The 23717-nt window shown below is 40.3% G+C and overlaps 1 protein-coding gene across 3 annotated transcripts in view; it reads left to right on the top strand.

Annotated features, from left to right (window-relative positions):
• The first annotated feature begins 3776 nt into the window (after nucleotides 1-3776).
• UPP2 (uridine phosphorylase 2) overlaps nucleotides 3777-23717 on the top strand; it is a 31677-nt gene continuing 11736 nt past the window's right edge. Inside the window, exons 1-6 of one of the 3 annotated variants that reach the window (XM_050750492.1) lie at nucleotides 3780-4065; nucleotides 8008-8125; nucleotides 14269-14427; nucleotides 17006-17120; nucleotides 20896-21105; nucleotides 23259-23405. In XM_050750492.1, coding sequence (XP_050606449.1) covers nucleotides 4004-4065; nucleotides 8008-8125; nucleotides 14269-14427; nucleotides 17006-17120; nucleotides 20896-21105; nucleotides 23259-23405 — 811 coding nt within the window. In that variant the 5' untranslated portion in view covers nucleotides 3780-4003. Of the gene's footprint in view, nucleotides 4066-8007; nucleotides 8126-14268; nucleotides 14428-17005; nucleotides 17121-20895; nucleotides 21106-23258; nucleotides 23406-23717 lie in introns of all 3 variants that reach the window. The other 2 variants (XM_050750493.1, XM_050750494.1) reach the window with 2 other exon arrangements.

Genomic DNA, 23717 nt, shown 5'->3' with positions numbered 1-23717 from the left:
GAGGGCACTATTCCTATCCAACTAGGCATGGACCAGCCTGAGAACACTGGAGCCAGAGGCCTGCATCCTTCAATGCAGCCTAAGAAAGGTTGCGATTCTCCAGGAGAATCTCCATAGTCAGCTCAGGCCCGCATCCAAGATGGTGATGGGAAGGGCCAGCATAATGCTCCCTTAGGGCCAGATGGGGCCAGCTGCATCTCAGTGAGCCCATTCAAGGACCCATAGACTATACCTAAGTAGCCACAGGTCCCTCATGGGGACACAGTGGACAATGCCTGAGCTACAACATCACATAGAGCCAAGGGATAATACAAGGAACTGAGCGCATGGATCCAAGAACCCTTCTTTTCCTCCTTGCTCCTCTCCACTATTCCATTTAGTATGTGTCACCTCAGATGGGAGCAGTGGGTACAAGGAAGAAATTGGATGAATACATATCTAAAAGAAAATAAATCATTTAAATGAGACTATTTAAACCAAAGATGCAATTAACAGAGATGCTAACTGGTAAGTTTAAAAACACTATCCTCTGCTCTGTCTCCCAGGAGGGTGGGTATAGTGAGAAAGACTGGATAGCTGATAGAAAATACTGGACGTTTTCTTTGCACATATGTGTAATAATGTTAAACTATAACACGTCTATACTATAAAACAATTGTATATTTTTAACAGCTCCCCTTTTATACGAAGGTTTTGAGGCAGCTATAATCTATGTATTGGAAAATAAACACTCAAGGAAAGATTAAAAGACCTTTAATTAGTTTTAGTTATTTGTCATGAAGGAGCGAATGCTGAATTTACACTTAGTATATGTGTTTTAACATATAGAAGGTTAGTATGAGAAGTGTGGTAACTTGCATTTTCTTTATTCATAGAATGTCAATATTTTTGTGGAAGAAAAGAAGCAAGAACTGTCATATTAATGCCTTTATTTTCAGCACTTCCTAGACTTCCTAGAGCATGGTGTATGCTCAGTTAATATTTATTGAATGAATAAATGAAAATACAAATTGCTTAGCCTCAGAATGGATAGCTTAGGACATTTTTGGAGCTCTCTCAAGCCATTACTGGTGCTATGGGCTGAATGGAAGAGCCAGGGGAATCTGATGTGGCAGGAGGAAAGGGCTCTTGGTTACCCCATCCCCACTCTGACAAAACCCGCCAAAGAAGGAGATGTGAGGACTTTGCTGTGCCTGGACACCCCTGCTCCCATAGGCTGTAAGGCTAGTGTGAGTGTGAGTGTGTGTGTGCGTGCGTGTGTGTGCGTGTGTGTGTGTGTGAGTGTGTGTGCGCGTGCGTGCGTGTGCATGCGTGTGCGTGTGTGTGTGAGTGTGAGTGTGTGTGTGCGTGCGTGCGTGTGCGTGCGTGTGCGTGTGTGTGTGAGTGTGAGTGTGTGTGTGCGTGCGTGCGTGTGCGTGTGTGAGTGTGCGTGCATGTGCAAGGGGCAGTGTTTTCTGGGTATGGGTGCTTGCTGCAGCCTCAGGTGAACGAGTACAACCTTTGCTGATACCCCATGGAGAGGCATCTAAGAACTGAGACTCGTCCCAGGGCCAGTCTAGGAGGCAGGGAAAGAGCACAAAAACATAGTCTCAGGGAGGCCTAAATGCTATCCAGTGGTACATCAAGACCATGCTTTTTTTTCCCCCCTCTAATATTAGAGGTTCAGGGACAAAATTAAGCCAGATAGAAAATTGTAATGGAATTGAGAATGTGATAGTGCCGGCATCATAAAGGAAGACGGTAGGAAGTGAAATGTTTTGTCTCAGGCCAGACACTGTGGAGCATGGATTTGGCAGATCTGATGCAAGACCCTCCTGATCACAAGGCTGGACTGAGTCATGGGCTGTGCCTGGCACATAGCCTTTGTTTGCAAATCACCCAGTGGCCGAGCCTGAGTTTGCCTTGTGCACTCCTGTGTGCATAATTTTTAAAAACGAAACCTTTTCCCATGCTCTTCAGGAGACTGGCCTTTTGCAATACAGTCAATCAAAAAACATTGCTGAGAAACAACCTACCATAAGAGCAGGACTGAGTCTTGAGAAGATTGAAAAGTGGGGAGAATAATTTAAGACTGCCCAGAAGGCATTAACTAGTATTCTACTTTCATAGATCAACTTTTATAGATTCCATAAGATTATTCTGAACTTCATCCAAAAGACAATCACTTGCCTTAATGTCTGGCCGAGTTGTTTCATGGGGTCCATAAATCTCAAATGGCATTACCTGGCACTGTTAGTGATCAAGATCACTGGTTGACTGAATCTGCACTGGAAACAGACATGTTAATCCACCTAGTTAATTCACTGTGGTAATTAATTACTGAACACTTATCTAATTAGCTAATGCTTTTATCTCTCAAACCCAGAGGTAAATGCCAGATTGAAATTGGTGGTTCTCCTCATTATACCTTAAAAATAAAATTGAGAGGTATGGCATGGAATATCAAATAAAAGTGTGCTGGTGCCTGTGGTAGTGAGTGAGTATGGTGAGTCTCAAAATTGCCAGTGGTTCCTGGGAAGGAGCAGCAGGTAGACCAGCCTGAGATGAGTCAGGGTAAGAGACAGATGTATTATTACAAGCTATCAACAATAACTACTGTCCTAAGTTACAAAGGCAACACACATGTTAAAGACTATTTTGCCTCATAGTCATCATTACCTTTTCCAGGATAAGTGTCCTCAGGAATTTTTTGATATCTGGGCACAGTTGCAAACGTCTAGTTGGTGGTAACAATGGCAAGATTTAGGCTACATGGATTCCTCAATATAGAGTCCCCTATTCTTTTTCCTTCCTATTCTGTAAACTTTGCTGTCTGACCAAGATGGGCCAAAGGAGGCCAGTGTGACATTCAAAGAGTTTGCCAAGAATGACTGTCACCAGGAAGAGGAGCGTCTTCTAACATGGAGAACTCAGTTAGGATATGAGCACTTGATTCTTGACTGTGATGCACATTCTTAGAAATCCAAGCATATTAGGAGGTGTCTTGTATTTGCTGCTGTTTGGCATTTATAGACATTTTAGGCTCTGATTCGCCTGAAAGCCATGAGACTATGTTCTTGAAGCTCTCACCAGCATAGAACTTCAGTCGATTGCTCTGGGAGTGAAGGGAAAAAAGATCAGGATGAAGTTATCTAGTTTTCTAGATTTTTCCATCCCCAAAGTGAAAAGTGAGAAGCATTAGCAAAAGTAGTGAATTCATGCCTTTCTTGGCAGAGACTTCGTTTTCTGAAAATACTATGCTATATTATTCCATGTGGATTAACCCCTGATTCAATAAATTTTACCAACGGCCTACAGTTTAAAGAAAGAGGCCCTGGGAAATAAGTTTTTTTTTTTTTTTTTTTTTTTTTAAATTATCAGTCCTTCTGTGTGAACTGGAATGAGCAAAGTTCAGATAAAGGGACATTCTGAGGTCCTGACTTTGGATGCTTTCCTAACTTGTGATGACAAAGAATGAAAACAAGTTGGTGAGGGGCTGGATGGAGAGGGGAAACTGAAATGTTTGAGAACTGGACGTTCTCGTATGTATTGGACACAGTTTTGAGAAGACCTGGTAGGCGTGTTATAGAAACCAAAAGAGGACTTGTATCCGTGTACAGTTTTCTCAAAGCAAATAAGCCTGTTTACAACATCAAACCTGTGTTGGGATCAAGGACAAATGTAAGGGAAAGGTTCTCACCAATAGTTAACAAGCTAACCAACCTGGTCAAAGAGCTAGGATGGCACACCATCAAAGGGGACCTATCTTCTTGAGAAAGTTCTGCTCTGAGAGCTGGGCTGTGGTATAAAAGGCATGTCAGGGAGGGCGTTTTTTATTTGATAGGAAAATTTAAAATGCTAAAGGAAAATGTTTCTTAGCAATTTCACAGGAAAACCTAAGTTTTAAGAGAGGGTATCATTCTAACTTGGAACTGAACTATTATGACTAGATCTATAATAGCAAGTCACAATATTTCTCTTTCTTGACATCAATTTAAGAGTGACTATTCACATAGTAGAGAGAATGGCTTCGGTTATACCTGCCTCCAATAGTTCCATGAGATCTGATAGGAATACATATGTTGGGTGAGTAATTTTGATTTTCTAAATTTGTTTTGATCAGATGGATGCTCCTTAGATTTTGTATTAAATGATTAGATAATGGGCCTCTACAGTTATCACTGGATACAGCTCATAAAACAATAAAAACAATGCAAAATGTCTTTTCAATGACATTTTTACTCCTTGATTTTGGGGGTTAGGGGTTGGCTCATCTAAGAAAATGGGGCAAAATAAGTCAAAAAAACTTGCAAAAATTTAGCCAACCTTCAGTAGTAAACAAATTCAAGGTTCAGCCTGGGACTCACTATAGCGTTCAGCCCTTAATTCCAAGACCATGCGCTGCAATTGAGAAATAATTAAAAGGGTCTCTCAGTGCCTGAGGGAGGTTTAATTGTGTTGCAGGATATTGTGGAGTGATTTAATATGCTTCGTGATGGACCTTACAGAGAATTTACTTCTGAAATACCATTTATGTGATTAATCTCATGGGTAGATATAAAATTGCTGAAGCTGTCTACAAATTTAGCTCCAGTTCCTGCCCCAGGTTAACAGAACACAACAGAGCATTAATCATCACGAGGCATAAGGAGATTTTGATGGTTCCCTCTGATTTCCTGAGAGTTGTGTGAAATGTCTTGCTCAGAGCCTCCATTATATCAGCATTTCAGAAAACACTCCATTTGCCCACCCCAAACAGAGGTAGCCTCCTGCATGTTCCCTTCCTCAGGGAAGCCCAGGAGAAAGAGAAAAAGAAAAATTATGAAGACGAAGGTAATGGCAAATGGAAAGACTTCTTCCCAGCCAGCAATTTCTTTTGTTTGGCAATATTTAATAGTCATCACGTAGTGTAATTTGTCATGATTTACTAAAAAGACTATTATCTGTATTAGGAAAGGAAAAAGAGTTTGAAGAGAAAACAACACGTACAAACTTATTTAGTAAAAAGTATATATTTTGGAAAAATCAAAGTATTGCAAAAACTACATTCATATTGGGTAGAAATTTGGTGTGAAATCCCAAACAAGCTTTTTCTTTGGTACTGACAGAGTGATCATCTTAGAAGTGCTGCTTGATGAACCCAGTGAAACAAGACACTTCTATAGGCAGTCCCCCAAATTTTCTGAGAAATCATTAGACAGTGGGCCAGGGCATCAAGGAAAAGTAATCCTAATGAATTAATGTGTTATAATACAAGTGAAAATAATTAATGGCTCTGGTGGTTGGAGAATTTCTCCCCGGAGATAGGAAGAGTGGTATAGATGAGTGACTTTAAAAACACCAAAGCCCAGGTCTCCTTGAGTAAGTCAATCTGAATTTCTAGAGATAGGGTCTAGGAATTAAAGTGCCCCTGGTGGTTCTGATATGTAGCTAGAGTTTGGAATCACTAGGGTAGAGGAATAAGACTCTTTTATAGAATAATGATTCATAGATTCAGTTGGGAATCCAAAGGAATATTTCCAGGTCGTGAAAGTAGTCTTGGCAGAGTGAAACAGAAAGTGTAATAGAATTTGGAAGAAAAAGTGGATGGCAGTGTTTGTCAAACTTTAATGTGCATGTGAATCACACAGAGTTTGTTAAAATGCAGATTTTGATTCAGCAGATGTGGGGTGGAATCTAAGATTTTGCATTCCTAAGGAGCTCCCCAGGTGTTGCTGATGCTGCTGGTTCACTGACCACAAACTGTATAACGAGGGACTAGGGCTAAATTCTTGCCTCACAAGAGAAGAAAGGAAATGTCCCTTTGCTTTGAGATTTTGAAGCTTGTTCTGTAGTAGTAAAGTGCACTAACACCATGGAATACTTTATTTTGGAAACTAGGTATGTATGACCCAGTAACTAATTAAAAATCTATTACTCTAGATGTTTTTGAGAAGGAAATTAATAGTATTTTGTTCTACTTTCTGAACAGTTCAATTTAATTCAACAATAGAATTTGTTAAAACTTAGGGATTCAAGAAAGATATTTGAGATAGCTTGCCTCAGGGGATTCGCAGTCTTTCTAGGGGGATGGAAACTTAACTACATTACAATGTGAAATGCTATCTACCAGCACTAGTATGAAACAAATGCTTTGGGAACATAGTAAGAAAAAAAGTAATACTGACCAAGGAGAGAAGATGCTTGGAAAAGCCTTTATGGAAGACGTAATATTTGAATTGGACCATGAAGGAAAATTGGAATTTTGGTAGGTGAAAAGTAGAAGAAAGGAGGAAGGATGTTTGAAGGACAAAGGCCTGAAGCAGGGGTTCTCAACTTTGGCTGTACCAAAGATCATTTGAGAAGATTTTTAAAATACTTAAATTTTTTAGATTTAAAATACAGAGTGTCTAAATTAATTAGTGCCTGGTCAATAGTGTTTTTGTTTTTGTTTTTGTTTTAAAGCTCCCTGGTAATTTTAATACACAATCAAAGTGAGAATCAATAAAGATATAGAAAGACACAAGGCTTGGTAAAATGTTTTGAAGTGTATGGAATGAAAAGCATGTGGAAAGGCCAGGCTTGGTGGCTCACACCTGTAATCCCAGCACTTTGGGAGGCTAAGGTGGGTGGATCGCTTGAGGTCAGAAGTCTGAGACCATCCTGGCCAACATGGTGAAACCTCATCTCTACTAAAAATACAAAAAATAGCTGGGTATGGTGGTGGGCACCTGTAATCCCAGGTACTCAGGAGGCTGAGGCAGGAGAATCGCTTGAACCAGGAGGCTGAGGTTGCAGTGAGCTGAGATTGGGCCACTGCACTCCAGCCTGGGTGACAGAGCAAAATTCTGAAAGAGAAGAGAAGAGAAGAGAAGAGAAGAGAAGAGAAGAGAAGAGAAGAGAAGAGAAGAGAAGAGAAGACAAGAGAAGACAAGAGAAGAGGAGAGAGGAGAGAGGAGAGAGGAGAGAAAAGAGAGAACAGAGAAGAGAAGAGAAGGCATGTGGAGAGAAATGGGAGGAACAAAGAACAAAGAAGTCCCAGACAGTTCTTGGCAAAGACGTCTTGACCCACTGTGGTGTGGGGGTAGATACCTTTTATCACTGATAACTCTAGTGGCATATGATTACTACCCAAATAACCAAAAGCTACAAATGATATCCTTCATAAATATGAACTGGATTGAATTAAGGTCATTCTTATAGCCGTCATCAACTCACTGTCTTGCATTTCGTGGTATTTTACAAAGAAAAGAGAGGAAGGATTGGTGTTCTAGCTGTACTGCTGTGATGGGGGTTCGAGCCAGGGCCGTGGCCACTGGGTTGGAAAGAAAGTGGTGTATTCAGCTTGGTTGGTGGAGTCCTCAATGGCAGTGCTATTCAAAGTGTTGTCCACAGACCATCAGCGTCAGGACCAATGAGGAGTTTGCTAGAAATGCAAATTCGGACACACATCAACAACCCACTGAATCAGAATTTCCAGAAGAGGAGTCCATGAAGTGTCTGGCTGATTCTTATGCATGCTACACTTTGAGAAGATAAAATAAAATACAAATAATTTACTCAAGTTTGCACAATTAGGACATATATGGTTGAACTTGTACTGGAACCCAGGCAATCTGAATCCACAGCCCAGTAGCTTATATTCCACAGCCTCCCATGCAAAGAAATCAGATGACCATTACAATCAGAACTGAATAGAAATGGCTGTTTTGTAATTTACTGGTTGTTAATCTTGCACAAGTTTCTCAACTTCTGTAAGCCTTGGCTTCTTTGTTTGTAAACTAAATTATTAATCTTACCCAGCTAATACAGCAGTTATGGCACAAATGAGTTAATGAATTTGTTATATGCAGTTTTCATGCCATTTTCATGCTTAGTGCTATGCTTGGCACATAGTGAGAGCAAATATTCGCCATAATTATTGTTATACTGCATTGCTTCTCAACGAATAATTTAACCCTAAAGGAAGGTTTATGTTCAGGCTTTCTTTCTTGTGAGCTTTCTCTCAAAATTCTTTTATATCTTCTTTGTGTAATTTTTTTTTTCCAGAAAAAGGTTTGTTCATGTTAAAAATCCTTACTTGGATTCAATGGATGAAGACATTCTCTATCACTTGGATTTGGGAACAAAAACACACAACCTACCAGCAATGTTTGGAGATGTAAAGGTAAAAACATTTCTAATTTCAGGAAAAATGATTGAGTTTTTTCTACTAATTTTTCTTCTTACCTTGCCAGAATAATCTATACACCATTGGCTAGTGAAGTCCCAACAGGAACTAAAGTCACACTCATTCTCTGAAACAATTTGGAATGTGTATATCATGAACAATCATTTCCACCCCAACAAGACATAAAGGTTCCCAAACTAAATCTAATGCAAACATGTTATTTGACTACTCTGGTCCCTGGAGATAAATACAATTTTATTGACAATACTGCTGGGTGTTGAGAATTCATTATGTTTTAACAGATTCAGCTCACTAACATCTACATTTATAGCTTAATCTCACTAGTTCTCATTTTATTAAATCATAAAAATAACTCAACAAAACTAACAATATTATTTCACTTCTGGAAAATAATCATTATCTAATATTTCATATTAAGATTTTGTTTCGTAAGAAATATTTCATAAAAATTATTTATTAAATACTACATAAAATTGTACTTCTGCATTGTTTTATCTGACATGTATTTTAATTATATAAGCAATTTGTAATTTGTATTCCTTATTTAAAACAGGGAATACAAAAAAGAATATGATTTTTAAAAAACACCCAGTAGTCCTACCACCTAAACATAGACACGATCAACTCATTTATTTCTTTCAATCATTTTTAATGAATAGACTTTAAAATAGTTGCAACTATATAGCTGCATTCTACACTTTATCATTTAGCTTTACATCATTAACATTTCTCCATATTATTACATTCTTTTGAAACATATCATTTATGGGTGTCAAGTGGTGTACCACACATTACAGAGACTATTATTAACTTTTATGCTAAAATATTTTCCATTATAAACAGGACTCAAATGAATATTTTTGTACCTGAAGATTTTCTACATTTAGGTCAGTTTGCTTAGGGTGATTCACAGAAATGCTCAAAGAGACTGGATTTTTAAAGAACTTTGTTTTCCAAAAGACTATATCTATTTACAGTTGCACTAATGGAGAATCGCGCAGTTTTCATCTGACTTTTTCATTTCTTTGGCAATTACAATAACAAAAATAAAAGCGTCACATGTACTATCTCACTAACATCTGCAGATTTAGCTCTTTTAGGTGGGTTTAGCAGATATTAACTCTCTCCATAAAACAAGAAAATTAAGTTCAGAGAGGTGGAAGAAGGTTACAGTTACACCACAGAGTGGTGGCGCTGAGACCTGGACCAAGTTCTTCCAAGTCCAATCTCTAGGGTCCTTGCTCATTGCACTAGGAGGACCCTTTGGGTCACAGTAACTCAGGATTGTCCATAATTATTTAATCCTAGCTCTTTCACTTACCCATTGGGTCAAGAGGCAGGTGAGAAAAGGGGAGGAAGAAGAGGGAGAGGTTAAGAAGGAGGAGGAGGAAGAGGTTGGAGGCAGAGGAAAAGGAAGGGAACAAGAAAGTAAGGAGGGAGGGAAAGAAAAAAAGTTGGAAAATGAGAAGAAATCGATCTACGATGCCTATGGTCAGTAGGTGCTGAGTGGCCTTCTCCCACTCCCTCACTCCTAGGCAGGAAAGTGTGAGGGTTTGGGTGGGTGTCCTCACAGCGAGGTGACCCACCGTTTCTTCACTCCTCTCCAGGCTGCGCTCCTTGCCTTTGTGTCACTTCCCTCTATCTTGTGCTTCATCTTCTCAATGTAACCTCTTCCCCTGCTGCTGTTTTGGTTTACTTATGCTCCAAGAGTCATTGATCAAGGCGGTTTTTAATACTCAATAATCAGATTGTACCAGAATTCAAATGTTAGATTTGAGGTTCGTGCCTCACAATAATATCCCAGGACCTTTGTCTAGAGATGACTCTGATTAATTGAAAGACTTTTCATAATTAATGAACTAAGACACATAGCTGGTTAATACATTTAAAAGACTTGAGACATGTATTTGAGGCAGAAAGTGATTTGCTATCTACATATCTGGGTTTCTGTCTCTCTTCTACCATTTATGGAGTGCTTTCTATATATCAGACTCTGTGTGGCACGTGCGAATGGTACAGTCAGTCCCCACAGCAACTAAAGTAGTTATTATCTCCACTTTACAGATGAGAAAACCCAGGCTCAAATATATACATAGTGTTATAACATATATATAATATATGTTTATCTGTAATAGGCACAACACAGCTGGTATGTGAAACAACTGAGATTAAAACTTAGGTTTCTCTGATTAAAAAAAATAATGGCTCTTTCTCTGTTCAAACGAAACAAACCAACACAAAAACAAAAATAAAAGCACTATGTTTTAGTACTTTTTAGTAGTCCAAGTATTAGTTTCTGGGAAATCATTGGGATGGAAAGCTTTGTTTTAGAGATAAAAATAAAGGGACTCGCATGTATCTCTCTCTCTCATGCGCGCACACACACACACACATGCACACACATAGTTGTCCCATCTCGGTTATAATCCCAGGAACCAGACCTTCACATCTCTGTCTGTCCAGATTTTGTTCAGCACTTATTCTCACACACTGTTTATCATAACCACTATCCAACCTTATACATTCACCACCCACCTGGTTGTGAACCTTCAGTAAATTATCTTTTGGATACAAAGATATGCTCTGTTTCAAACCTGTTTATCCCATCAGAGAGCAACTCTACTGATTGAGCCACTTTGATGAATAGGAGGCGAGAGAGAGAGAGAGAGAGAGAGAGAGAGAGAGAGAGTGTGTGTGTGTGTGTGTGTGTGTGTGTGTGTGTGTGTATAAATTGAGGAGCAGGTAACCTAGTTCCAAATGATCGGAACTGGCCATTTAACCTGAACTAGAATTTTTTCAAGGCAACAGGTAAAGTCTGATTTATTCTCATAGATGGTTTCCTCAGAAACTTGCCTTCCTCCAGCCATGTTCTCCTCTTTGAACGAGAACATTCTACATTCAATTTCTTGAGTCCCTTAAATCTCAGGGCAGCAGTCCTGGCTCAGAAAAGAGGACATAATCCATCAGTACCTGAAAACTCAGCCTTGTCTTCACAGAGATGATAATCATTATTAATAGCATTATCTTCAAAGAAAGGAGAACTCTGGGTGTATAAAGTTGAAACTTCAGACTCCAGCAATCGCTCCCATTTCCTTCATATTCTTACCATATTTAAAAATTTTTGCTATGTGCTACTGCAAAATCTCAGTAGCTTAATACAAGTTAAGTTTACTTCTCACTCATATTAGGTACAAAGTGGGAGTTCTTGGTTGATGGATGGTTTCCCTACAACTGATGATTCAAGGACCCAGGCTCCTTCCATTATTGTGACTCTGTTTCCTTCAAGGCATAAATTGCCGTTTCCCAGTGTGTCAACATCTGTCCAGCAGATGAGAGTGACAATATGTAGGGTCACCAATACATCCTCCTTGTAGGATAGGAGACTTCTATGGGCTAGGACTGGAAATGGTACCCATTACTTCTGCTCAAATTCTAGTCACTGGAACTCAGACATATGACCTTGTCTAACTGGAAAGGAGGCTGAGATGTTAAGTTTAGCTGGGTGCCCAGAAAGAACGGCAAACTGTTTAGGTGAACAGCTAATCAATCTCTGCCACACTCACTAGAAAGATTCAGACAATTAATACATATGGTGGAGGATCCTTAGGAGTTATCTATTCGATATCAACATCCAAATATGTCTTTTATAAAATCACTAACTGATATCCTCTAATCTCTCACTAGAAATTTCTAGTAATATGTAAAATTATTACTTTATAATACCATACAATATGCATTTTGAATGTATTTATATTCCCTTGTTAATGTAGAAAATGCATAAGATGCAATAGACCAGATTCATACAACATGGCATAGTTAAGACTTTTAAGATACTAGGGATATCTAAAGCTGAGCTTTTTTCTGGCAGTCATTAGCCAAAGTCCTTAACATATTTTTGTAATGCCTCTGACTCCTTCCCATTGTGTTTCTAACTTCTTTGATAAAACCAGGACAATTGATTGTTTTGTTTGAGACAAAAACACCGTAAATGTCACTTAAGGTCAATGTTGGTTGGTGGTCTTCAGCCATATTTTACTTCTCATTAAAGCAGCCAGACTGAAAACTGTGTCTAGAGATGATGTTTAGTGAGTCTGGTTTAGGAGTAAGGAAGGCTTTAAAAACCAAGCTGCTTCTGTCTGTGCATATGATCTTTATGTCTCCAGAAATATTCAGGAATTCTTGTTGATTATAGCAACATCTACAGTTCAAAGGAGAATTCAAACCACAAGCTATTCTAACATCTGTTTTGGTTTTACGGTCAATCTGAATAGTTGTAATTTACATTCGCTGGCACCACACAATGAGGTTATTTTCAAACTACTGTACTGTGTTTTAAAAATTTCCTAGGACTTAGATCGTGAGCCAAGTCTTAACTATCCACACCAACAAAGAAGAAAATTCCATGAATTATTAATAACAAGTTTAAAACTCACCTGAAGCCATGGTCTTAACCTCTTTGTTACCAGTCTTTATGGCTGACTTCTATTGCAGTTCATTACTAGCTTAAGGCTTCATCAGAGAAACTCATAAGAAGGCAGAGAAATGACAATGTTAAGGGTAGAAGAGAAGCAGAGGGCCTGGATACAGGGCTAATAACACCACTAATTGCAAAAGAGTGTAGCTCAGGAACTATTGCTAAATGGAAACAGGATGCATCATGTTATCAGACCACCCAATAGTTAGAGTAAATCATTTGTGAATGGGGCCACCTATTCTATAACCTCAGTTAGGTATTTCATTAGACAGATATTCTTTATCTCTGTGATGGACCTCGTCAGCCCTCCCAATCCTCTGTCCAATGCTGCCCACATCAGCTAGATACCACCAACTGCCTTTTCCTTACTAGAGGACTCAGACCAGCTTCATTTGTACTAAATTCTGCAATATAGGAATAGTAAGCAAGTTCAGAAGCAGGAATAGAAAATTGCTACATGATATATAAATTAACGGTTACCATTTGTCCATCACTGAGAACGTGTCTGGACTTGTGCAATGTCCTTTGCCATATGCAATCTCACGTTCTTCTTTCAAAACCCTCTGAGGGGTACTGTGTTTTTCCTATATTGGGGATGGTCTGAGGCACATAGCTTATTTGTGTGACACTGAGCAAGCTTCTTACTCACTGATGGGGTTGGAGTTCAAAGCCAGGTTTACCCAACCTCAAAGGGCAGACCCTCAGCTATGTTGTCTTCTCTCTCTTTGCATTTTCCTCGCCACTTACTTCAGAATCCTGGAGGATTTGACTCTTGCCACCTTGCTGTGGCCTGTGCTTCCTCCTGGGTGTGAGAGTCTGCCAGTGCTCACTCTCTTGTTGCCGACCCCTAGTGCTTCTCTGCTTCTCTCCCTGGCATCTACCTCTCCCATTCCTGGTCCCTGGGGCTAGTGTACCCCTAAACAGACTGTTGTATGAGTAACTGCCAGACAATTGTATTGCCATCTTCTATTAGACATCCCTGACTGCAACACCTATCCTAATTTCAGAGAAGGGAAAATGTGAATAAAGCAAAAACAAAAATAAATCACTGGAATTGATGAAATGCCACAGGGAGATCCCACATTTACAATAATAAGGCTTGTTCCATAAGAATTTCTTCTGAATAAGAAATTTAAAAGTCTTGAAATGATTCCTTTAAAATTTTAAGTTCACATAATCCATTTCACAATACAAATTTATGATGGGGGATGCGGAATCAGAAAACATACCTAAAACTGGTAGTTCTCCTTTTGCTCTTGTATCACTTACATGCTGTGGCCTCAGAACTTACATCCTAAGCATATGTCATGGTAATGCTCAACAATAGGCTGTCAATGTCAATTTAAGATGCTGGTTGGTGTTCACTATAAACAAAAACACCAGGAAACACCTCCTTGAATAATATGAACATTTATTTTGATTTGTGATTTTTTTTTTTTTTTTACTAATTTAGTGCATAAAACTTTGCATCTGTTGCCTTATTTACAGGTTGATGCAAAATAGCTAATTCATGGAACATAAACCATGACATCTACACACTCTTAAGTAAATTAACTAAAAAGTAAAATAAAAAATTAGAGTTGAAACTGACCCGTGGTTCTTATCCCAGTTACCATGGCAGGCCCTTGTTTATTTTTATTAACAGTTTGTCTGTGTTGGTGGGAGCCCCAACAGAATGAAAGCATTTGCACTGTTTATGCACAAGGAGCTTGGGTTGGAGGAAGCTGAAGAAGACATAAAAGACATCTGTGCTGGGACAGACAGATACTGTATGTACAAAACCGGGCCTGTGCTCACCATCGGTGTGAGTATCCATGGTTGCATTTCAGCTAGTCATTGCAGGCTAGACAAAAAAGTGGGAACTTTTACATGTAGGAGTTCTTTTTCCCTCCTGCTTTGCATTCTTACACAATTAAGCTAGGTGTCCAGGTATGAGTTTCTTATTGGAAAAAGCCCCCAGGGCAGAACATAGCATGCAGCATCATTTTTGTTTATTAGTTACCACTTAGATATTCAAATTAGGGGGAAAATACTCAAAGCACCCCTCCTTTCTCTTTACTTTGTAACTGGTTAACACCCCTCACTCCCCCCACTCAACGGCAATTTTCCTTCCTCTATCCCTTACCCAGCTTTGGGAATGTTGAGCTTTTAGTACACATAGGCTAATTTTCAGGACTGCTAAAGTGCTGCTGTTCAACACCATAATAAGCTCGCTGAAAAGCTGCTAATGCATTTCTACTGAGCTCTTGTGAATTACTGTCCTGCATTTAGAACATGTGAACAGTTACGGAAGCACACAGTGTCCTAAGACAAAATGAAAGGGGAATGATTTGCAGTTTTAGGGAACATGCAGACCATTTCCGCCTTGGACTCAGCTGGGCACACACTGACGAGGGCGTATGTGCATAGGTGTCCAATTTGCCTTCCCATGTTTATCCCTCTGCACAGGGCTGTATTCCGAAGCAATAACTCTGAAGCCATCACATTTCTGGGCAGTGCAATCCTCATAAGAGGCACAGGCAGGCATGCCAGGGGACAGGGGAAGAATCTCCTGCACAGGGTGGCAATTCTAAGGAACTGAGCTGTAAGTGGCTCCTACCAGAGGGAATAGGCATCATCCATGGATTGCCCTACAGTGTGGACGAGCATTGATGAAAACCTGGGGTAAAGAAGAGAAAATTATGCAACAACAATGAGGCAGCTAAATTGATCTCCTCTCTGGGCCAAGAGAGCCTGAAACCTGTTCAAATGGGAATCCATTCAATTATTCGCTTGTGCATTCAATAAACGATTACAGAATATCTACATTAGAAGGAAGCTGAATATCCACTGATCTTGGCAAATTTTTTCTTACCAACATTTGCTGGACTTTTAGACGATAACTGTTTTTTGTACAGTAAATGGAGAAACACAAAAATGTTAAGTTTCTTAAAAATGTGGCACTGCCATAAATAAGCAGTAAAACTTCAGAGGAAGAAATGAAAACAGCAATAGACTGATCCTGCTGTCCTGTCGGGAAAAAGACCTGAAATATGTGTCATGCCAAGGTTACCAATTAGAAATGGGCCTTACTAGGCAGGCAGGGGACTGACAACTGTGATTCCTTCTTTGAAAACTCTTCCTCTCCAGTAGCGGTTGAATGGGGTAAATGTGTGTGAAAGAGAGCACAAGTCCATTTGTCCTTTCATCAACGCGTCACATAATAAGTGACAATCATTAACTTACTAAATGTCTGAACTGGAAGGACTCTGAGAGATCATATAATAATTCATCTTAATTATAGTAAGAAAATTAGGTAAGAAAAAATAATACTGAGAGAGTTTATTCATTAGTCACAGAGGCAGTTCCAAAGTCCCAGACTTTTTAATTTTGGATATACAAATCAATACAAGTTTGATTCCTGGCTCCAGGACGCTTACTAAGCATTTGAAAGTCAGGGCATATTCAGTGGGAACCAGAAAGGGGGAACGCAGAGGTTCGAAATTTCCATAGCTCAACATTCTTGATAGAAGGAGGAAGTTCAGGTGAAAACATCATGGTCACGGCCAGTGGTTTTCCAAAGTCTTTGTATCCAAGAGTAGGACACATTGAGGAGCACATTTGACTCTCTGCTGTCATGTCAGGAATTAAGTTACTACCAGTTTTGAATTCAGTTCCAGTTTCTACAAATTACAGAATGGAAGATCTTTCTGGAGGGTTATTAGGACATCGTGTAGACACCAGGAGTTGCTAAATCCTCCAGCCTGTGTTGATCCCTTTCCTGTTGACATTGATTCCACTGTCCTGAATACTGAATAAAACAGGGTTATGGTCATGATCTATAGTAATTTAAACTCACTTCCATGTTCAGTATAAGTTTAAAATTGTGAAGTGGGGAATCTAGCCCACGTTTCTACCCTAGTACCTTTCAAAGCACACAAAATTAAAAGCAAATGAAATGGATTCACTATTTCATTTAGTATGGTTGAAAAGGACTCTTGATTTGGAGGCCGAAATTATATTTCCTCAAAATCAAGTCAATCGTGCAAAAAGCTCTTTTTCAAAGGCTCATCATGAAGAGCCCAGTGGGAAGATGGGAAATGGCTCTGCCCTGACACACCTGTATACCATACCATCCCCACGTTCTGCTCTTGCTGATGAGGGCTGAAGTCAACAGAACTGGCAGCGAGACGCCTCCCTCTGATCTTCACAGATGGACACATCTGTCAGCATGTCATGTAGGCGCCAGTTAGGGAGGACTTACGTTTTCCTCAGCATTGCCAAAGTCTTAATGATTATGTAAATTTATCTGAGGCCTGTTAACTTGTAATGAAGGAAGAAGATATGTCCTGTTCATGTATCACTTTGCAAGATGTATGAAGACTTTCTCTTTCTCTCAACAGCATGGCACGGGCATCCCCTCCATTTCTATTATGCTTCATGAACTCATCAAATTACTCCACCATGCACGGTGCTGCGATGTCACCATTATTAGAATTGGTACATCAGGGGGAATAGGTGAGACGGATTGATTTCTATTAGAATTGAGTGATCCTTACACACGTGGTAGCTGCCAAAATATACCATCCTATTCAGAGCCCAGCAGAAGCCCAGATGGGCTAAAAAGTGTCAGAAGGCTGGACTTGAGGAAATTCAAGGAAATCTGCCCACATTGCGTTTTTCTTTTCTTCCTTTTTTCTTTATTGAAACCCACAGGGAGAGATCTCACTGCCTATTGCAGGATGGTCTTAGGTGTTTATAAAGGGAAGAGTAGAAAAGTTGCTAGAAGATGTGTTTTGAGGGCAGGGGTAAATTTCAAGTCTTAGGAATTTTTTTGTTGTTGTTTTTGTTTTTGAGACAGAGTCTCGCTCTGCCGCCCAGGCTAGAGTGCAGTGGTGCAATCTCGGCTCACTGCAAGCTCCGCCTCCTGGGTTCAGGCCATTCTCCTGCCTCAGCCTCCTGAGTAGCTGGGACTACAGGCACCCGCCACCATGCCTGGCTAATTTTTTGTATTTTTAGTAGAGACAGGGTTTCACTGTGTTAGCCAGGATGGTCTCGATCTCCTGACCTCGTGATCTGCCCCCCTTGGCCTCCCAAAGTGCTGGGATTACTGGCATGAGCCACCGCGCCCAGCCAGGAATTTTTTAAAGTAACAGAAATAAGTGTGTTCAAGTAAAAAAAAAATCACAAAAATTTCCCAGTTTCATCAGCTAAGTGAGCAAACTGCGAAGCTCTTAGAAAAACATTGCTTTTTGCTCACATCAGTTACTACATCACCTCTGTTGGCTGTATCTTTTCCTCATCAGTACACCAGAAAGAACCCAGGCCAGGCTTTCAGGGAAGGCTTAAGTGATGCTTCCTAAAGTTTTCACAGAGCCTCCTGACCTCCCTTCTTCTTTGGCTTCTCAGGCATCTGTAAAGAGGCCTTGTTTTTGCTTCCAGAATGTGTTGTGATGAAGTTTTGAGGAAACGTCTTCTTCTTCAGCTTTTTCTTAAGGAGCACATCTTGTCAGGGTATGATTTTACCATGTCACCAAAATGCAAACACAGACTGCACATGGTAAATGGAGAAGTTTGGTTGACAGGGCGATAGAACTGAATGGGCATTATAAAAAGGGCTGAGATTTAGGAAGAGAAATGGTTGTAGAATTAGACATTTATGGAGCAAAAAGGGATGTCAGAAATCCTCACACAAATAGCTGGAGAAGTGTTGTGTTCAACATCACAAAGCCACCATGGCTGAGCCATGCGTCACTAGAAATCATACACGTTGGAAAAGATGGTGGCCTTTCCACAGCCGTGGTCCAGGAATCAAGTCCAGCCAAGGCCCTTACATCTGGGAGAAAGTAAGACCTTTGTGGATATCCATCCAGAGAGAGAAGTAGAGTGTTAGCAATAAGTGTTAGATCAGGCATCCTTCTAGATTGTAGTTTATCCAATACCCCAAATAATCAGTAGTAGGGAACTACTCATTTGGGCATGAATTTCAGATAACATAGCTATTAAAGTTGCTCATAATTCTTGGGTTGTGGGTTACAAGGATCTGCCTTCAGAGCCCACATTCATGCATTGTAAAGTCTGGACTGCTACAGTTACCACTTGATATTAATGAACACCAGCATGGGCAAGGTGCTCCAATGACCATCTAGCTCTTGATAATGGTCTTTTATTTCATGGCAACATGATACATACAGCACACAATGAAGGCCCATGGATGGTGGCAAATTAACCCACTGTGCTGGTGTAGACACCTTCATTTTGAAGTTTTATCCTCATTAAGAACTCTTAGCTTATCAAAAAGTTGTATTTGCTTATTTTGTTTTAAGCAGTTTTGCATTTGGAGATGAAAGATGTACACAGTATTATGTTGCTCACATGATCCCTTCCTACATGAGCCAACACACCTTGATAAGCATAAAGTACTCAGTTAAATAGTACGTTGACCTTTGAGAAACCTTAACCATGACATAATACACTAACACATTTAAATATCAGGATGGCATATAAATAACATCATTTTTATGTATACGCTTTCAACTTCCCTCTCAATCACTTTCTTAGGACATTGTGAACAATTCAAGGAGCCACTTACTTGGATTGTTTAAAAAGCATCTGGCCAGGCACGATGACTCACACCTATAATCCCAGCACTTTGGGAGGCCGAGGCAGTGGATCACTTGAGGCCAGGAGTTTGACAGCAGCCTGGCCAACATGGTGAAATCTCTACTAAAAATATAAAAAATTAGTTAGGTGTGGTGGTGTGTGCCTGTAGTCCTAGCTACTCTGGAGGCTGAGGCAAGAGGATTGCTTGAACCCAAGAGGCAGAGACTGTAGTGAGCTGAGATCACCCCACTACATTACAGCCTGGGTGACAGAGCAAGACCCCATCTCAAAAAAATAAAAATAAAAATAAAATAAAAAAAATAAAAAGTAGTTCACCCAACAAGGACCTATTATCAGTGGCCACCTTGGGTCTCTAGTTGGATCCTCTAAAGCATTTTGTAATTAAGTCTACTTTGATCAATATCAAAATTTATGCCACCCTGAAGGATAAGGCTATACTCTATAGCAGGGATTGTCAAGCTTTTTCTGTAAAGGACAAGATAGTAAATATTTTAGGATTTGCTGACTGTGTGATTTCTATTGCAACTTCTCAACTCTGCCCCTAGAGCTTGAAAGCAGCTATAGACAATATGTAAATAAATGGGTGTGGCTGTGTGATAATAAAACTTTATTTACAAAGACAGGATTTGGTTTATGAACCATAGGCTTGCAGAGCTATAATCTATGGCATCTTTGTGAAAACATTCACTCATTCAACAAATTGTTATTGAGTACCTATAATGTGGCAGGCACAGAGCTAGACCAGGAGAGAGCAGTGAACAGACACAGTTCTTGCCTTTATAGAGTTTATGTTCTATCAGAGAAAAAGATAAACAAATGGGTAATTATAAAAATTGTTAGGACAGAGAGAGTCTAGGGCATCTATGAAGATATATCTTCTTATTCAGACTCTAAATAGAAATGAGACTGGGTCAAAAGCTGGGTCAAAACTGGGCCTGGGGAAATTTAGTGTAACCTGTCTGTGTTGCCTTTTAATTTTTTCATTTGTTTGCTTCCCTTCTGTGGATTCAGACCTTTTTCAGGAAGTAAATTAAGCTGACACCTGAAGAGTGACTTGGGGTGTGATGAAAAGGTGGGGGGAGGATGAGAGGGCATGCCAGGCAGGGAGACTAGCAGTTAGCAGAAAACAGTTTCTTAAGTAAGCCCAAGTCCCTTGAGCACCCCAGAGTTTGTAGCCATGGAAGGTCAGCCAAGAGGCCTGATTTACATGGAGTCGGGGAGGGAACAAATGTGACAAGAATCAGAAGAAAAAGAGGATAGAGATGCAAAGAAATTACAGTAATCAAGAAGTCACGAGAAGATTAAATATTAAGAAGTCACATCACTTTATGAAAGCTACTTGCTGGCAGGCTTATTTATTTTTTTCCTGACCTAATTTATTCAGATTTGAGCCCAAAGGCTGGCACTAATTTGCATGTCCAAGAGTCATGTTTGTTTTGAAATCTAAACCCCATCACATTGTAAATATGCATTTGGAAAGACAACAAATGTAAATGCCTCTTCTGAATGTTATTTAATTGCATTGGGAAAAGAAAATAATTTTAAAGTTGAAAACAGGGAGACTCATTAGCAGCTAGCATTAACGTTCGCAGAATTGGTTACATATGCTATGTGTCAAAAGTAAACTCTAAATGATATTCTTCTGTAATCATTTATTATCACATTGCAGCGATTGCACCAGGGACTGTTGTAATAACGGATATAGCTGTAGACTCCTTCTTTAAGCCCCAGTTTGAACAGGTCATTTTGGACAACATCGTCACCCGAAGTACGGAACTTGACAAGGAACTATCTGAAGAACTGTTCAACTGTAGCAAAGAAATCCCCAACTTCCCAACCCTCATTGGACATACAATGTGTACCTATGATTTTTATGAAGGTGAGAACAGTTTATAAACTGGGAAGGCAACAGAAAAATGCCAGCAACTCTTTGTTATTCAAACCCATAATTTATATTAAAAGCTCTCCTTTAGAAAATTAATATTTGTGGATTAAAAAGGAACTGAAACAGCCTTTTTTTACTTACTAAAGCATAAAGACACAAGGACGTAACGAGCAGCAGAGAAACACCCAGAATGAATTTCTATTGAGGGTGAATTTAATCCTCCAAGAACAAATTGAACACTAAAATGTAATTAGTGATGTTCACAAAATCTTATCTCTGTTGAATGCCTTTAACTTAGATTAGCAGCTCTAAGAGAAGGGAAGTATACTGATTCTGTGTTTCTGCCATTCGTCTGTACCTTAAAAGGGATTCTGTCCCCAGGAAAGAGTGGGTCAGAAAATGGGGAGAAATGCTTGGGGAGGAGGTATAAATCCCACTGGATGGTGTGATCTGAGTGGGGTTTTGTCTCTCAGCCATGAGTAAGGGGTCCCCAGACCGAGTTTAGAGACAAATGGAAGGTGACTGCTATGTAGCGGGCTTGCTACTAGAGATGAAAGGCCCAGGGGAAGAAACCTTCAAAGACAGACCCCCAACTTTTCTCGTCCCAGAAGAAAGAATCTACATAGAGTTGGTACCGTGCCTTGAAGGGCATTCAGAAAATCTGGCAGTATAGTTATATTCTTTTCAAAATCCATACTATTTCATTATAAATTATTTTTATTTTCCCTTTGGATCAAACTTAAAATACTATATTGGATTTTAAGAAATTATGTTTGGAGATAGGTCATATTATCTATACATTTTACTTCCAGTTAGTAAAGGTGGTTTTACCACATACTTGTTGTAAAATAGCAGGGCTGTTGGGGTCTGAAAGGGCTGAGACCCTCTGTTTAAGCCCACTGACTCACAGTCCCTCCATCTCGAGGGTCACTCACTGATATGTTAAGCAGAGTTTGCAAATGGCAGTTTGTTAAAGTCAATGTTTCCTTTGGCCTGCACAGCATTTTAAAAAATGTGAATTATTTTGCCAACATTTACAATATCTGGAAATGTTATATGAACATCCACATTTCTGGCTTTTTGAAAGAACTAACATTTAAAAATGTAGAATATATGCATGGCAGCCTTGGCAAGCCCTGACCCACATCTGGGGCTACGTTTGCTGAGGCGGGGGTGAGGCTGCTCCCCTCCGACCAGACACTTGCGTCGGCATTACCTGCGTGGCTCCTGCGAGGTCTTGTTTGAATCAGCTTAAATCGCACTCTGTCAGAGGTGTCGGCTGGCAGCTCTAATGAGAAGAGAAGGAACAAGGGGAAGCAGACTGCCGGGGTGAAGGTAGCATGAAAGAGTTAGAGGAAAGGGAGAAAAAGAGAGGAAAGAGCACCAAAAAGGGGATTGCGAAAATAATGGATGGCAACCGTGTGCTATTAGGCCATTTGCTTGAATCCAGGCTTTTTCAGGAGTGGGGAGGCATTAGAAGGTCTATTTCTGGGTGTGCACAGCGTACAGGAGGAGTAATGACATCAGACTTTCCTTTTCTTGCTTCTGCCTGCACTGGAGGATACAGGTGAAATTCAGTGACGAATGAATATTGGGAGCAGCCTGGAAAGGAAAACATGATCACAAGGGGTGGCATGCAGCCTGAGAGGTGTGCGGAAAGGGGGAAGGCGGACAGTGTCGCAAAGGGCATAAGGAGAGGCGCAATGTGCAAACACTGTCCTGATCCTCAAGTAGCTTAGTGTCTGGAAGCCTCTTTTTCTCTCCCAGCACCCGTCCCTGGGCCATTCCCCAGTCATTGGAGCAACCTGAGATTCTCTTCAAAGGGCAGCTCTCACAGCAACCCGCCACTTCCTGATTTGCCTGGGCACAGTGCTGGCTACCATAGCCACTCAGCAGTGACTGACCCCAGAATTGAGGCCCTCGGCCATGGACGCTCCTTCCTACATATGAGACTCCTGAGCCAGGGACAGCCTCGTTCCATGGTCCTCTGGTAGGAAGAGTCACACAGCTCAGTTTATCCTACATGGGAAGCACACTGCAGAGTTAGAGACAGCCGCGGAGGGCTCCAGCCAACAGCCAGCCTCTTGTGACGCCACTGACAGTGGGGTGGGACATCAAGTCACTAAACGTTCTCCCCTCCCTTTCAGGCCAAGGCCGACTAGATGGAGCACTGTGCTCCTTTTCCAGAGGAAAAAAGTTAGATTACTTGAAGAGAGCATATAAAGCTGGCGTCAGGAATATTGAAATGGAATCTACAGTGTTTACAGCCATGTGTGGACTCTGTGGTCTAAAAGGTAAGCTTTTCATGAATGCTTAGGGTCAAATTCTCCTCCTTCATGCAGCTACTTTTACACTTCCGGAGAAGAAAAAGGGGTCCAGCTATATATTACCTTGGGCTGAATGCATGACTTGTAATTGTATATAATATACATTATCTCATAATATCTTGTGAGTGGCCAGGACATTATTCCTATTATGCAAATAAGGAAACTAAACCTCAAGGGTCAAAATCAAGTTGCCCAAGGTCAACAGCTAGTTGGTGACATGTTCAGGACTCGACAGCAAGTTCGGTTTCCTTCATCCTGGTAGTGGCTGGTAGTTTCTAT

The sequence above is a fragment of the Macaca thibetana genome, chromosome 12 (assembly GCF_024542745.1).
Source record: "Macaca thibetana thibetana isolate TM-01 chromosome 12, ASM2454274v1, whole genome shotgun sequence".
Lineage (NCBI taxonomy): Eukaryota > Metazoa > Chordata > Mammalia > Primates > Cercopithecidae > Macaca > Macaca thibetana.
Note: the sequence above shows the minus strand (reverse complement) of the source record. Positions and strands in the feature narration are given on the sequence as shown.